This window comes from Crocodylus porosus, unplaced genomic scaffold, assembly GCF_001723895.1.
Source record: "Crocodylus porosus isolate Cpor-Errol unplaced genomic scaffold, CroPor_comp1, whole genome shotgun sequence".
Taxonomy (NCBI): Eukaryota; Metazoa; Chordata; order Crocodylia; family Crocodylidae; genus Crocodylus; species Crocodylus porosus.
Genome location: NW_017728947.1, coordinates 59,159,894 through 59,175,907, shown reverse-complemented (window position 1 = coordinate 59,175,907; position 16,014 = coordinate 59,159,894). Strand labels below are relative to the sequence as shown.

At 40.2% G+C, this 16,014-nt stretch overlaps 1 protein-coding gene across 1 annotated transcript in view; it reads left to right on the top strand.

Annotated features, from left to right (window-relative positions):
• Window positions 1–16,014, top strand: part of RYR3 (ryanodine receptor 3) — a 537,566-nt gene that overhangs the window by 209,097 nt on the left and 312,455 nt on the right. The window contains exons 17-19 of the mRNA XM_019551798.1: window positions 3,727–3,860; window positions 5,337–5,578; window positions 8,915–9,107. Coding sequence (XP_019407343.1) covers window positions 3,727–3,860; window positions 5,337–5,578; window positions 8,915–9,107 — 569 coding nt within the window. The remainder of the gene's footprint in view (window positions 1–3,726; window positions 3,861–5,336; window positions 5,579–8,914; window positions 9,108–16,014) is intronic.

Here is a 16,014-nt window from a genome sequence, read left to right as displayed (position 1 = left end):
GAAATATGAGAGATCTATCATTGCTTTCTTGTGTAGAGTAAGTCAAAGAGTATGTGAGAACTTATTTTCTATGACTAAGTCCATTTATACTTTTTATGAATATAGATGGGGAATATTACATGTCTGAATATGTATTAAGCCACATATGGATGTAACCCAAGGCCTTGGGACTGTACTTCCTGTGGAAGTCTGGGTCTACCAGTGTAGAATAGCTTGGGGTTTAAGTTTACTCATGAAACAGTTTGCCTATGATCTCCACACTTCTAACAAAAAAGAGCAAAATTCTGCAAAATTGCCACTAACATGAGTAGTCCCATTGATTGGATTCTGAGATTTTTGTAATGAGAAAGTCAGGTTCTTTTCTCATTTATACTGATTTTGTCCCACGGAACTGAAGAAAGATATCTAGGATTTATACCAGAGTAACTGAGATAAAAATCTTACCCTAGAATAAAGAAGAATATATTAAAATGTATATATTCAAATAGCAAAATATTCAATAAGAATGTTAAAATGTATATGGTTATAAATGGGCTTTTCCCAACTACATAACTAGGTTACTCTGAAAAAGTGAATATTGAAAAATTCTTTATTTTTTAAATCTTTTTTTTTCAAAAGTAGACATTTCATTTAAAAGGACCTTACTCTTACCCAGACCCTTACTTTTAAAATAATTCAAAATTACAGCTTATTGCTCAATAAGTGTAGGAAGGTAAAGAAATAGAAGTAAAGGGGCAGTGGGGTACCACAGGGAAAAGTCCTTTATAATATCGGAATGAATTATCTCCAACAGAAAGTAAACAAAGCATTAATACAATTAATACATGATACTAAATTGAGAATAATGAAAATAGAAATAAATCAGGATGGCCTAGACAGATTAAAAATAGGAGAAGAATATAATGAAATGAGAGTCGGGTTGTAAAAATTAAGTCTATATATAGAGGAAGAAATCTGGAAAAATAGTAGCAATGAAAAGAGTTAGGATATGTCTGACATTAAATTACATTCACACAACATTCTCCTGAACTGGAAGCACAGAAGTCATACTAATGGGTGCAGACAGAAGTGCAGGTCCCCGCTGTGACTGAGAAGACTTTGGAGGAAGCGTTCTGAGTTAGAACAGTCTCCTAGAACAAACAGAAGTTCATTTTCGGTTCCAGAGGAAAGGGGAATCTAGCTGCTGGCTGAAGCTAGTTTTCCGTGGCAATGGCACCACCTCTGTCCTAGCCTGTTCCTGTTTCTGAATGGGAGTGTGGAAAGGGAGCAGAGGGAGCTCATTCTAGGGGTTCTTCAGTTGGTGTTGGAGGGTGGGGTGAGCTCCAGTTCACCTATGACACCCTCCAGTGGGGGCTGAAAATCCCTAGACAGAACTCCCTCCACTCCCTTCCCCCCACCTTCCATTCTGGAAATAGCTCAAAGCTGGCACACAGACAGAAGTTACAGAAGACACTCTGTTTTGAAACATCTTCATCTGACCCCTCATGAGCAGTCAGATTTTCACCCGATCACCTATTTTTTAAGCTGTCTGCAGCTATACACTTGTGTTTGATCACAACTATAAACTGATTTCTGTGGACAGTTCAGGCAAAAATTGTTACTTCTGCCTGTGCCCAGTGTTCTGCGCATAGGCTTATCCTTAAAAGTATTAATCAAGTTTTCTTTGAAGTATTAATCAGAAGTAAATTAGACATGGGTGTTCAGTGGCAGCAAAAAATATCAACAGAGTTAGATAGGAGGGAACAGTTCACTTCATATTGATGACTACCTTTGGCATATTGCTTTGGATCTAGGAAACACTATCTAAAAGCTAATGAACTGGAATAGATAAAAGGAGCCAAAATGTTTGGGAGACTTGAATTATTTTTTTACAAGGAAGATGAAGTGTCTGGTATGGTACAACTTGCCTAAGCAATAACTAAGGAAAGTTCAATAATCAAACAAATATCAGAAAGGAAAAAACATGGTCTTTAGGAAATATATAATAGGAGAATATAAATAGAAATTTGTAATAAAATTAAATAATAGGAATTTAAGCTAATTATTAGGAGTACTTCCTGCCAGAAATATCTGTTATGTTGAGGAATAGAAATGATGGAAGCCCTTGCAGTTGGAGCATCTAAATGTAGACTGTGTAATGGGTGTTAAAAGTACAGAAGGGAACAATCTTGTACCAGCAGAAGAAACAGCTAGATGACAGAGTTTGTCTTTTCCATCTGTAATGTCAATGACTGGGCATCTGTCATAGTCTGTGAAAATGAATTTGTTGTTCTAGTTACAGAATGTCTTGTTTCCTGCTAGATTAGACATTTTTTGTTATAGTCAGAAATATCAAGTCAAGAATCCTATTAACCCAGCTTTAGCCACACATGAGATTTTTAAAATGTTCTTTGTGTTTGTCTGAAACAAAATTGATATTCAGGGATGTGCTGAAAAGCAGTTTTTGAGAATTATGCTCAGCAGATGCATAAACTGAATTTAAGCAGTACATGCATTGTAAATAGTGCTTGATTCTCATTTATGCTCAGCCCCCTTTATGCTTCTTCAGCAGTGTAAATTTTAATGATCAGAGAGAATAATTTTTCAAATCATCTCCTTTATTTTCCTGTGGTTTGAGGTCATACTCTGAATTAGAGAATTAAGCAGAATGTCAGATAACAAACACAAAGAGGAAAAGCATACCTGATAAAGCGAGGCACTTCCCTGTTCCCTCTGCTGTTCTGTTATACTACACCAAAGTATTCCATTCCCTCCCCATAAAACTTTTTGCTCAACACCCTGACTGATTACAAATAAAAATATTTTTCTCCTCAATTATCTTTCTATTGGATGGATTGTTCTCCCCCTTCTAGATCCAGGTGGAACCAGAAGATGATATGCTGAAATTAGATCTCTGTGAAAATTATTTCCAATCCCTTGTGGATTTTCTTTAATTTTGTGCGTTGAAAGCATGGTTTCAAAGCAGATTCATTAATGATTTTAGAATCACACCAACAAGGGCTCACCCACTTTGTTCAAAAAGATTGTCAAGTCCTTAACGAAATTCTTAAAGAATCTTCACTATATTGCAAATTAGTAATGAGATTTGAAACCAGGCACATTGTGATCATTTCTGGACATTTTTGTGACATTTCTGGCAGGACGTATTAGAAGTGAAAGTACCACAATTCTCACACGAAAGCAAATTTCTTGTTATTTCTGATTTAGTTTTGCAGACACAAAAAATAATATTTGTTACCTAAAAAAAAAAAAGGCCTAGGGTAGATAAAATATTAAAAGGAAATAAAAAATAACAAACCAACTTCCCAGTGCTCCAAATAATCCCCACAATTTAATCCTGCCTGCTAAAGCTTGCTCAAAAAAAAAAGTTCTTACAGTGTTTCCAAAAGATGTCCAGGTTTAGGCTCTGGCTGTCTTTAAATTCCAAATCTGAGGTGTGACTGACCTCCCATGTATTTTTGCTGAACAGACTTGGGAAACTTGCGGGAAATTTGCTCTCAGCTGACCTTAGGAATTAAGGCTTTATCTTCACATTTTTATACCTGTTATCACAATTACAAACTACCTTCATTTCATATATAGCCAACTATTTTTTAAAATTTTTTAAAACTAAATGTTTGCAGAGAGTATCCTCCCTATTCCCTGTATACTTTGGAGTTGAATTTAATAAGCATAGTTATTGTGCTGCAAACAGTATTTGCTTGACTTCACTCTGACCTGTTTTAGGTTCTTGATGTTCTATGTTCTCTCTGTCTCTGTAATGGAGTGGCCGTGCGTGCAAATCAAAACTTGATCTGTGACAATCTGCTCCCTCGAAGAGATTTGCTTTTGCAAACCCGTTTAGTTAACGATGTTACGAGGTACTGTGCATGGTTTATTACTATATTTGAAAATGAACAGGTCTTTACTATTAGTTTAAGTTGAGAGGGCACTCTTTTTCATTTTTTATTCTGAGAATTTTTCAGTGTTTCTTAGTCACAGAAAGATAAAGGCCAGAGGAACCTTTAGATGTTGTTTATTTAAAAGTATGATGTTAAAAATAACATAGGGCCATGGTAGATGTTACACATAGGATACAATTAACCTATTAATTGCTTCATAAATAGTAACCTTCCACACTGTCAGGAAAGTACTTGTGTGACAACATAAGAAACCAGCCACAACAATGTTCTACAAATATTTTTCATGGAACATTTTTATGGCTGGTTTCAATTGTGCCTTTAATATGAGTGTGTAGTCGGGTAGTCCTGCATTCAGCCTGATGCCAGATCTATGATAGTGATTTAGTTGTGTATGGCAGGATACGTGGTTTTTGGGACCTGAGATCATATCCCATCATGCCATTGTTTTAATGTCTGCCAGAGCCTATAGAAATGATCTGCAAACTGCCTTTGAATAGAAACTGAAAAATTCACAGGGAAAAAGAATTAAAAGTCATTTGTTTTGGGGGAGTGGTGTTTTTTTCTTTTCTTTTTTTTTTTTTTTGAGCATGTCAGTGGACTTTGCAAACAAACAGATCCCTTGAAAAGAAAGGACAGAAGTAAAATTAAATGCAATGGAAGTGTATTATAAGATAGTAAAAAATATTGGTTTTATAGAAAGTTAACAAATGCTAATTTTATTTCTTCATGTACTAATTGTGTTCTGTTTTTAAAGTAATACAGCGAATTAGATATAACTATAGCCTGCCAAAGTATGTGCCTCTCTTTTTGCCATGGTTGCTATCCAACACAGTGTCTTTCTGAAGGAGAGCTTACTTATGATATCTGGCCTAAAATTTTTAAATTGTGGCTTCTGCACTTTGCAGGTGTCTCTCTTGATTTGGTGCTTCTGTGTAGCAGTGTTCAAAGAAATCCAATTCTTATAATCTGTGGTGTGGCTATCAGTTTGTTTTCTGATGGAGAACATTGATTTTATATGGAAAAGTATGACTGACTTGACATAATCAGGCCCTATAGAGGACACTACTGGATCAGACTAAGAACACACAGAATATAAGTATACTATTGAAGTATTTGCATTTAATCAAAGCTATGATTCCCTTGTGGATCAATCCTTCAGATTTCTATACCAGCCAAACAGATGCAATTTGTTGTTTTGTTTTTCATGAAATTTAATATATAAAATAAATGGCATGTTGAGCTGCTTCAGAATTTGCATTTTTTAAAAAGTTTCTAAAGCCAAAGAAAACATAAAGAATATTTTAGCAGAGGTTTACAGGTGGGGGAGGCTCTCCACACCTAAACTCAGGGTTTATATAATCAAGTGTAATAGCATAAAGTATGGCATTATTACATTTATATTTTGTATTATCTGGTGTATCTTTTCTATTTTAGTATAAGGCCAAACATATTTTTGGGGGTTGCTGAGGGCTCTGCACAATACAAGAAGTGGTACTTTGAACTAATAATCGATCAGGTAGATCCATTTTTGACGGCGGAACCTACTCATCTACGAGTTGGCTGGGCCTCTACATCAGGCTATGCTCCTTATCCTGGAGGTGGTGAAGGATGGGGAGGCAATGGTGTTGGTGATGACCTCTTCTCTTATGGTTTTGATGGCCTTCATTTGTGGTCTGGTAAGTATTTTGTTGCTATTGTTTTTTACAGTAGCTTTCTAAAAATAAGTATTTAGAAATAACAGATTCCTAAAATTAATCTCCAGGTCACGTGTAGTAAACACTATTTTATAATGAGACAAATTTGAATCCCTTACATGGGTGGAATTCTCAATTTTTTTCTAGTATAAATGAAATCAGGATTCTAAATATTTTCTTTTATTAATGTGCCCTTCTCTAAATACTGTTTGGCAAATCATTTTTCTTTTTCTATACTGGGAGATGTACCTCACTGCTTCCATGCATAAAACCTCCCACTGAGTTCAGTAAAAATTCTGTTTTCAGTTCTAAGCACTCTGAGCCCTGTGCCAAATGTATAACATATTCATGCTGTATTTCAAACAAAAACCACAAACTTTGTATAATAAGGGTCATCTGGTTACCTTTCTTACTTTGTGACACATTACTTTTATATTTTGTATGTGCAGCTGAAGTGAAATTATGTTTGCTGTCCTTATATCTACTACTAGTTTAAGTATATAAAATATTATCAATCTTTTCATAAAAGATAAGTTTGAAAATAGGAACATAAGAATTGCTGTGATATATTACTATTTGCTGGTGTTATTCCTAATACATCATTATTTTTCCTCAGTAGTAAGCTCAGTAAGTAAAATGCATGTGTTGGCTGTGGCCCATGAACAAACATGATGCAGCAAGAAACTAATTATTATTTAGGAAAATATGTTTTTGTTAAAACTCTTATTATGAGAGGCACAGTATGAGTAGTAGTTTAAATTACTTTCATTTGGTGCCACAGTAATTTTTTCTCTAATGTAATAAGAGATGTTGTGAAATGTGAAGGTTATACTGACAGAGTTAATATCAGTGACCAAGCATGTCTGGTCTAGGATGTCTGGGGCATTATCTGGTGCATCTCAACCTTCACTGATAAATAGCCGGTGGCTGATCCAGATGGTGTACATTGGTGCAGTTGAATCCCCCTTTGGGGCCCCCCCTTTTGGAATTTGGCAACCTCCCCTACCCCTACCCCATGGTAGCTAGCACCTTTTTCAGTTAGCTGTCCCTCTTCAGCTAGGCAAGCTTCACTCAGGGCCACTATCTGAATGATGAATCTGGCCAGTTGTCTATCAACTAGAGCTGTTCTTCTTTCTCATCTATCTGCTGTTGTACAGTCCACTTGCATGCACACATTCCAAGCACCAATGGTGAATGGTGTCACATTTGTCTTTTTTGTCTTTTTGTGTGGTTTTCAACCACTATACCAGGATCCCCATCAGCCACAGTATGCCGACCAGGATTAAGGTGAGCAGTGTGATCTCAAATAGGGCTGCTCAGTCACCCAGGGGACTGCCAAATTCCACTGCTGCTTCAGTCTAGTGAAATGTGAGTCTATGCTCTGAGCCACCTGTGTGCAGGTCTGTAGCTATGGCTCCCAATGTATCCACACCTGCTGCTCTGCTGCTCACCCATTGCCACAGGGATGTCATGACTTGCACCTGAGTTGGTTTTAAGTGCAGGAAAGTTGTGGAGAGTCACCCTCACTCTCTCATCTAGGCCTGTCCAAATCTAGTAGCATGACAGGGTTGAGACATCTGAAGACAGTTCTGGATGCAGTGGATGGCCATCAGGTCCTGCAGCACTTGAGCTGATGCCCTACACTGTCCACACAGCTCTTGCCATCTGCCTTCACTATCAAGGAGATGAGCATATCTTCTCAGCCTCCTGATCTACCAGAGAAGACTTTTCAGAGGGAGCCAGGTGTAGCTGTCCATTCTGGTCAACAGTCTAGCTTTGCCCTTACTTTTATTTCTGGGTCAGCTTCCATAGCCTTTTCCTGCCAAGGGGTAACCCACAAGGCAGTGTAGACTGGAGTTTTATGGTACCCAAGACTTGCTCTTCTCTGGGGTTTGGCCCTGGTGGCACTTTCTAAGGGCTCTTCTGCCACAAGCAGTCCCACCACAATGACCCCAAGTCCCAGGAGGGTGCAGTTTTCGGTCATACCTGGGACCCTTCCAAAAGATAAATATAACAAGGCATAGCAGGGGAGGGGAAGAGGAGATTCCCCAAATCTCCGAATCTCCCTGGGTAGGTACATAAATTGTATGTAAATCCCAGAAAGTGTGAGCTAAGAAAAAAATTAGGTAGATGGACAATATGATGAAGGAGGAGAGCCCTCCCACCTTTTAGCCTAATGGTTACTTCACTTGATCAGGATATGGGAAATCCAGTTTCCAGGTCCCTCTAACCTTTAGGAGGCTTGAACCCACATTTCCTTATTCCTATCCTGACCACCAGGCAATGAACTAGGCAGAGCCACAAGCCCCATTGAAGCTAGCCTGCTCAGCTGCCAACAGGGATAGCCAGAAGGAGTGCAAGTTAGAGGGAGTCTGTCTCTGATTTTAGGAGATGGGCATTGCTTTAGAAGTGAGAGGTTCCTAGGTTGTGGTATCAGTTCCTGCTTCTGGATTTTGCATTTTGTAGTCATTGGATAAAATGCACAGACAGCAACAGAAGCAGGGGTCAGAACTAGGATCCCTCCTTTCCCAGGTAGTGCTTATCTCTCTGAGCCACAGAGATATTACTTTTCAACAGGGTTGATGCTATTGCTATTTATCATTTGAACAAGTACAGTGATTAGAGCAATTACTCAGAAATGCAGTAATTGCCTGACCGTATTAGATAACTGGTCCTTCTCATACAAATCCTTCAGAGGAAGCTTCAAGTAAATTTGTAGTGGGCAGTAAACAAATAGCAGTCTTCTAGAGGAAGATTTTTTTTTTGTTCATGGTTGAGAGCTGTTAGCCTGGGCTTATGTCTCCCTTTTTTGTTTACACCTTTACTTGTTCTCAGCATCCCTATGAATACCATCAAGGTAATTATGATGCATCACATACTCTGACACTTTGTGAATAACTATAAGACATAAGTACTTGGGTGTGTTAGTGTTGACTTTATCAAGACAAAGGTCATCCTTTACTGTACCTGAGTACTCTTGCATCAGCCCATAGTAAGAGAAATCATTGCTTCAAATGATCCTATTCTTTCTTGCTAACAGCTTCAGAGGTCTCAAGTGATTTGCTCAGTTCATGCACTGTTCTGCCACTTATCAGTTTGAAGGATATAGCTAGCTGTCTGTTTCTTAAAAAAAAAACAGTCACAAAGCAGATGAAGGCAAGGTCATGCTTTTTGTGACTGAAGGAAAATAAATTATTTAAAGTTTCAGATAAGTGCGTGTCAGAATTTTTGAAGCAATATAGTTGTTCTTTTGTCATTAACTCCTTATATGCAGGAAATTGTTTAAAGTCTTTTTATCTCTAACTGCTTTCTTTTTAGGTCGAGTATCCAGAGCGGTAGCATCTGTCAATCAGCATTTGTTGGCATCTGACGATGTAGTTAGCTGCTGCTTAGATTTAGGGGTTCCCAGCATTTCATTCCGCATTAATGGACAACCTGTACAGGGAATGTTTGAGAACTTCGGTACTGATGGATTGTTCTTTCCTGTGGTGAGCTTCTCAGCAGGCGTCAAGTAAGTGATTGCTCTTTCTGTATTTATAGTTTGCTCTTTTGTCCATGTTGTTAGGCTGAATGTTGCTGGAAATTATGCATTTCTTTTATTTCATTGTAGAGGTACTGTAGAACTGTGAGACAGAAAGGTTAAAAAAAAAAGTTGTTCATTTATTTAGGGACTGGTTGGCTCAGATTTATTTTGTAGAGCTTTTAACTTCTTGGTCATTGATTTGACTCTATCCCAGGTTGGCAATAAATGAAAACATTATTATCTGATGAGTGTTCAGGACATTAGTTTTCTCTTCCTTTGGACCAGGGCCCACTTCAGCACCACATTTGGCATTAATTAAAACTTTGGTTGACAATCTTGAAAAAATATTGAAGTATAAATTATTAATCAACAATGAGGTTGAGCTCTTATAGCAGAGATGTTGAAGAAGATTAGTGAAATAATCTTAGAAAATGTATATCATATTGCCCATCCTATATTGTGATCAATAAAATGAAGCCTTCTAACTCACAATAGACAAGCAGCTCCCCACCTTTACCAGAGGAAAAATCAGTTAAAAATGTTTATTGTGATTCTGTTTTGAGAAGTCACCATACAAACAGTAACTTCCTTTTTAAGACTTGCTAAAATTGTTAAGTCTGTTTACTTCAGTGACTGAAATATATATTTTTTTATTATGTGAGAACTGTGTTTTGTGGTCCATGGGGAACACAGACGGGCTGAGAATTTGGGGGCAGGGCCTGCTGAGGAAATCTGGGGCATGGAGTCCAATTAGAGTTGGCTATTGGTGGCCAGGCATGAGCAATGTCTGTGTTCACCCCTTTGGCTGCCACTCCTGCTTGCCCTGCCGTCACCCACCTCACTGCTACTCACCCTGCCATCATCACCACTCACCCAACTGTCACTGGCATGTCCAGATCCAGACCACAGGAAGCCCTGCAGTCTGAATCTGACTCAGGGGTGGAGTGAGTTTGACGCACCTGGGATATATCTTCCCAAGCCCATTAAAGTTTAAAGAAGCATTGCTGACCTACTTTGCCTGAAGATGCTTTATTGTCCATGCTCATTTACAAGCAGGAAAATCTAGCTTTCATAGTCCAGGATGATTTTGCAGATTTGGGGGGAGGGAGGGGGAAGGAAAGTGCATATGATTGTTTTCTCATGTTTGTTTTTTCCCCATATAAGAACACTTGATAGGGTTTATAGATTCATAGATTGTAAGGCTGGAAGGGACCTTTGGAAGATCGTCAGGTGCAGCCCCTGCACCAGGCAGGAAAGATAACTGGGGGTCAGGTGATCCCAGCAAGGTGACTGTCTAGTCTCCTTTTGAAGATTTCCAGGGTAGGTGATTGCACCACCATTGGAGGGAGCTTATTCCACGGTCTGGACACCCTGACTGTGAAGCAATTTTTCCTAATGTTGAGCCTGAATCAGCCTTTCAGGAGCTTGTGGCCATTACTCCTAGTTTTCCCCTTGGATGCCCTGGTGAACAGTTTCTTACCAAGCCTTTGATGTACTCCCCTGGTGTGATGTGTGAAAATGCTAGATAGGAAAGATAGGAAAGAGTTAATGGCCTAGCATGCAATATCTAATAGATAATACCTAGAAAGAATAAACAAGAAGGAAACCAGTGATAGAGAGATAAAAATAAAGTTCAGAGTGTATTTCTAACTTTTTAAAGAAGATTTCTTTTTAAGTCTGGAAGGACTTGAGTCCCGAGCATGAGAGCTACTAGGCCAGAACAGACAGGAAAGGCAGGGGGTTTTCAAAAAGCTCAAGCTACAAATGGTTTATCCACCTTGCAGTTAGGAAAAGTGGCCAAATTTCTTCTAGGTCAGGGAATTCTGAGAAACTCCCAGGGCTGCCTGGAGAGAATAAGCAGGAAGACATGAGAAGGGACCTGGGTAGGTTTTATTAGCAGTGACTAACCATTCAACTGACAGATCAGATAATGTCAACTGACTCATCAATTGATTGCCTATTATTTGACCAGAGTAAAAAATTATCATATATTCCATGAAGCCAAGAACACCCTTGTATAGCTGGCAGCCTACCATGTTATCTGTTAGCAAGGCCAGGAGTGAGGTCTCCTTACCCCTCAGTCCTTAGGAGTCAGGACACAAACATACACAAACACAATCCACTTAGGATAGGCATTCCTTACTCTGCTTCTCTCTTCTGAGCTTTTCCAGCTTCCTTTTCCTTCCAACACCAGCCATAAAGCCATATGGTAACTTTGGCAGGCCTACATGTTGTGGTGTGACAGTGGAACAAACCCACCAGGATTTACATCCCACACAGTGGTTGCATCCACATGTGCACATTAATGTGCAGCAATAAATTCTGGTGCATATCATGCCACAGATTATTGCTCATGGGTGCCGAATTTATGCATGCACCCAGGATTACAGCATGTTGAACCAGGTCAGAGCAGTCCTGGCTAGCTGGAGGACTGGGAGGGAGGGGGATCAGCCTGCTAATCTGGGGCTGTTCTGACTCAGCTCAATGTGCTGCAGAGGGGCTGGCTGGGAGGATGCTTCAGTGCAGGGCTAGCTGGAAATCAGATGCCTCACTAAAGCACCTTTGTGCTCCAGCCAGCTGGGTCAGAAGCTACATGTGTTGCTGTGTACAAAATAGCTCCCCAGCAGAGTAGTATGTGTATTTAGTAGTAGTACCCTGCTGGAGAGTTTATTAATTTCCTGCGATATAAGAGAGCCATGTGTGTAGATGCCCAGGTATTTACTATAGAGCTAATTAGGCAACTGCAGTAAATATCTCATGTGGATGCACCCAGCATCTAGAAGGAGGCCACTAAGTGCACAGTAAGATTCCTTGGGACAACAATGAGAAAACAGACACAGGAGTGAAGATTATAAATTGATAACAGGGGTCCTCAGGGAGGACCCCAAGGGCAAAGCATTGACCAATGCCCATTGCTTCCCAAATGCATCTTAAGAGCTGTTGGATGCTGCCCAGTGAAACTCTGCATGAAGATACATATGGATAGAAATCAAGACAGTCCTACAGGTGCCAAGGTCCCCTTCAGCCAGCATCACCTTCCTAGTCTGGTAAATGGACAGCTTGGCAAGCCAAAGAAGAGATTGAGCAGAAAGTTCTGGGATCTCTTGGGACTACAGATAAGCTGCTCTGTGCTGAGGGAGGAATCAAAACCATCAACATGGGCAAGGTTCTCGCACTGGCCATCAACTGTAACTGCAGGCATCTCCAAATAGGAACAGTAACAACCAGTAGAGGGAACTGGCTGCATGAAGGTGCACACAAGGGGCACAGACAGAAGTGCAGCTCCCCACTGTAACTGAGAACATGTTTCAGGAGGTATTCTCAGTTACAGTGATCCTGCAAACCAAGCAGAAGTTCACTCTTGGTTCCAAGGGGAGGAGAATCTAGCTACTGGCTGCCAGCTTGCAGATGGTTTCCCTAGCAATGGGAATAGCAATGGGTTTCCCTCCTTTTCCCCAACCTGTCCCTGTTTTCAGAATGGGAGGGGGGAAAGGGAGAAGAGGGAACTCATTCTAGGGATTCCTCCGCCAGCTCTAGAGGTTGGGGTGGGTGAATTGGAGCATCCCCCAACCTTGGAGTGGAAGCTGAAAAACCACAGACTTAACTCACTTTCCCCTTCCCATTCTGAAAACAGTGACAGGCTGGCAGGCAGCACAGACAGAACTTATAGAAGATGCTAAGTTTTGAAAATCTTCATCTCACCCCTTATGCAATAAGGGTTCAGATTTTCACTCGATCTGCCATTTTTTAAGCTGTCTGCAGCCGTGTACTGGTTTGGTCATGGCTATAGACTGTTTTCTGTGGGCAGATAAGTCAAAAATTGTCATTTTCTGTCTGCACCCAAGCAGTCATCACAGTGACGTAGGTCAGAAGTGTCCAGAAGTCAGGGCTTCCTTGCATCCATAGCAATTGCTGTGAGTAGGAGGAGCCACCTACTCCCTCCAGATGATCTAGCAGTGTGCTCCGTAAAGCTCCTGGGAAGTACTCAACTCTGGAGTCTTGGAGTAGCTGTTAGAAACAAAACTAAAGACTACTGGTTGAATTAAAAGTGCAGGCAATATTGTAAGATTATGGAGAGTTGTAGAAAGCCAAAATCATATGTATAGATTTTTTTTTTTTTTTCAGTAAAAATGTACATGGAAAAGCTGTTACAGCTCAGTGCAAGTTCTGGTTGTCTTCTGCTCTTTTGTGTTATGTGGGATGTGTGAAACGGGCCCTTTTCAATTCAAATTTGGATCCAGCCTGAATCGGGGACAGTGATTCGATTCATTGATTTGGATCACTGTCTCCAGTTTGATTCGGCCAAATCCGAATCTGATGATTCAATGCTGATTTGGCAAATCAGCAATTCAGGTACAGCTTTAAAAGTTTTTTTTACATACCTTGAAGTAGCAGTGTGGCTAGTTATCATTGTCGTGCTGGGGTGATGGAGCATCCCACAGGAGTGTGGGGGGCTCTTCAGCATGCTTGGCAGTGAACCTGGAAGTGGACCAGAACTACTTCCAGTCCACTTCCGGGCCTGCTGGGGAACGCACTGGAGGGCCTCCCTGCACCCCTGCCCAGCCCAGCAATTGGCTACAGAGGGACCCTGAGTGCCCCCCTCAACCCAGGAGGCACTAGTCCCTGAGCTGGGAGGGTGTGGGGGGGAGTCCCTGCACATTCCCTGGTGGACCTGGAAGTGCTTCTGATCCACTTCTGGGTCTACTGCCAAGTGCACTGGGGAGTCTCCTGTGCTTCTGTGGAACGCTGCATCTGCCCCAGCGCCACAGCGTTCAGAGCCCCTGCTACCTAGAGGTATGTAGAAAAAATACTTAAAGCTGTATCTACATCCAAATCACTGAATCTCTCCGAATCTCTCCAAATCGATTTGAAGAGATTAAAGGGTCCTCTGATTTGTTTCAGATTTGGAGATCCAGCTACCAAATCAAGCCAAATCTCCGCTGAATCGAATTAGGGACCAAAGCTTCACACAGCCTGATTATGCATGTGCTGCCCATGTGATGCAGCTTTTCATTTCTGATGTTGAAGTTCTTACAATTTTCTTATGACGTGTATTAAAACTAAAAAGCATTGTCAAGTTTTTCAAAAAAATACAAGTACCAGCATTCATATTTCAGCATCAATTAGTACAGCACTCAGTTATATCCACACTGAGTAAGCCTTGTTCTGCTCAAAAGCCATCCCGTATTAAATCTTTCAAAAATCTTCAGATAGGCAAGAAAGTGCTTTAAGTCGGCTGCTATTGAAGAAGAAGTGGCCAGGTATTGCTCCCAAATATCCTCACTGACATTCTTGATGACGATGTCTTTTGGATGAGAAACTCAAAAATTCATTTTTGTGCTTGAGCCTGTTGCCCAGTTCATTCAGAATATGGAAAACGATAGTTCTACATTGTCGGATACTGGGCACATCTACGTAAGATCCTATGTCACTGTAGATGAGCTACTTCAACGCAGGTTTGGACTTGTGGGTTGAAAATGACTTGTGTGCTACTGGGCCTGTGTAGTAACGGGTTACTACGTAGACATTTGCAGGCTGCTGCAAGTACTAAATGACTGCATAGTAACAACTGTACAGCTGGGGGCACATGTAGAGGCACCCACTGAGAATGAGTTCCTGATCATTAAGAAACATATTTTCAAGAATGCTGAATAAAGTCCACTTACAAAAACTGAAAAGAAAAAATTATAGACAAAATGTAGCGTGGGAAAATCAAGTAATAACTCTCAAACATACTGCTTTCTACCTTCTTGATCCATGTTTCCAGGACCATGAGCTTTTTGCTGGTGAATTTGATTCAGCTTGTAGCCTTATCTCTACAAACTTTAAAAGATATAAAACAAACAATTCTGGCAGAAGTAGCTAAGCAGGAAGCAGCCGATTCAGTCATAACACAATGTGGAGTGCAAATGAATCAAAACAAACTGTTCCTTCATCATGGTGGAAAGAATATGTCTAAACTGCAGCCCAGTTACAGTGGCAGAAACTTTTAACGCTTCCATACACTACTGCATGTGCAGAATGGAATTGGTCAGTTTAGGGAATCATCCATTCAAAAACCAGAAGTATATTAAAAGACTTCCACTTCTGGGAAGTTGGTATTCATATATCACAAATTAAGTTTAGAAAAGAAAATGGAAAATTAAGAGCGATTCAATATTGAGATGAAGAGAAAGAAGGAGATACTGATGATGATGATGTAGATGGACCTTTCTGCCTATCTATCCCTCAACCCTGATGCCTTCTTCCATGCTCTCTACAAACTGTCTCTAGGCTAGATCAGTATCCTTTCCCAGCCAGGCCCAATATACCTTCATACCCTCGCTCCTAGTCTGTTTTCTATCCTAAGCTCTTATTTCCCAATTTCCCTTCTATGCTGCCACTCTTCCCACTCTAGCTCTTCTTTCTTCTTTGTTTCAGTCAAGTTGATTACTTCTTTTCCTCCTCAAGACTATCTGGGTATCCACAGAGAATGGTGAAGGCACAGAAAGATAAAATCTCCTTGTTTTTAGTTGTGCTGTTCATTATCAACAGCAAAAAGAATAAGTTATTAGGAAAATCTTGCTCATCCTTTTCAGGTCCAGGATGGAGCATAGTTAATTGAATTCAGCTGACAAACTCAAGTCTTTACTGAGCATGTGCAAACAGAGATTTTGCAAAAGTTATCTTAGCCAAATCTGGGATTTTGTTTGCAGTAATGACAAAAGAGTGGCAACAAACTAAACAGCCCTTTGAGAGAAAGTCCAAGTTTGTGCTGGAAAGTGCTAGAGTTCTCAGTGAAAAGATTGTAATTTTTTATACCGTACTATACTACGATGCCCCTCCCCATTGCAGCACATGTCCTAAAGTAGGGGTGTACAACCTTTTTGAATGTGGGGCTGGATCATGAACTTTT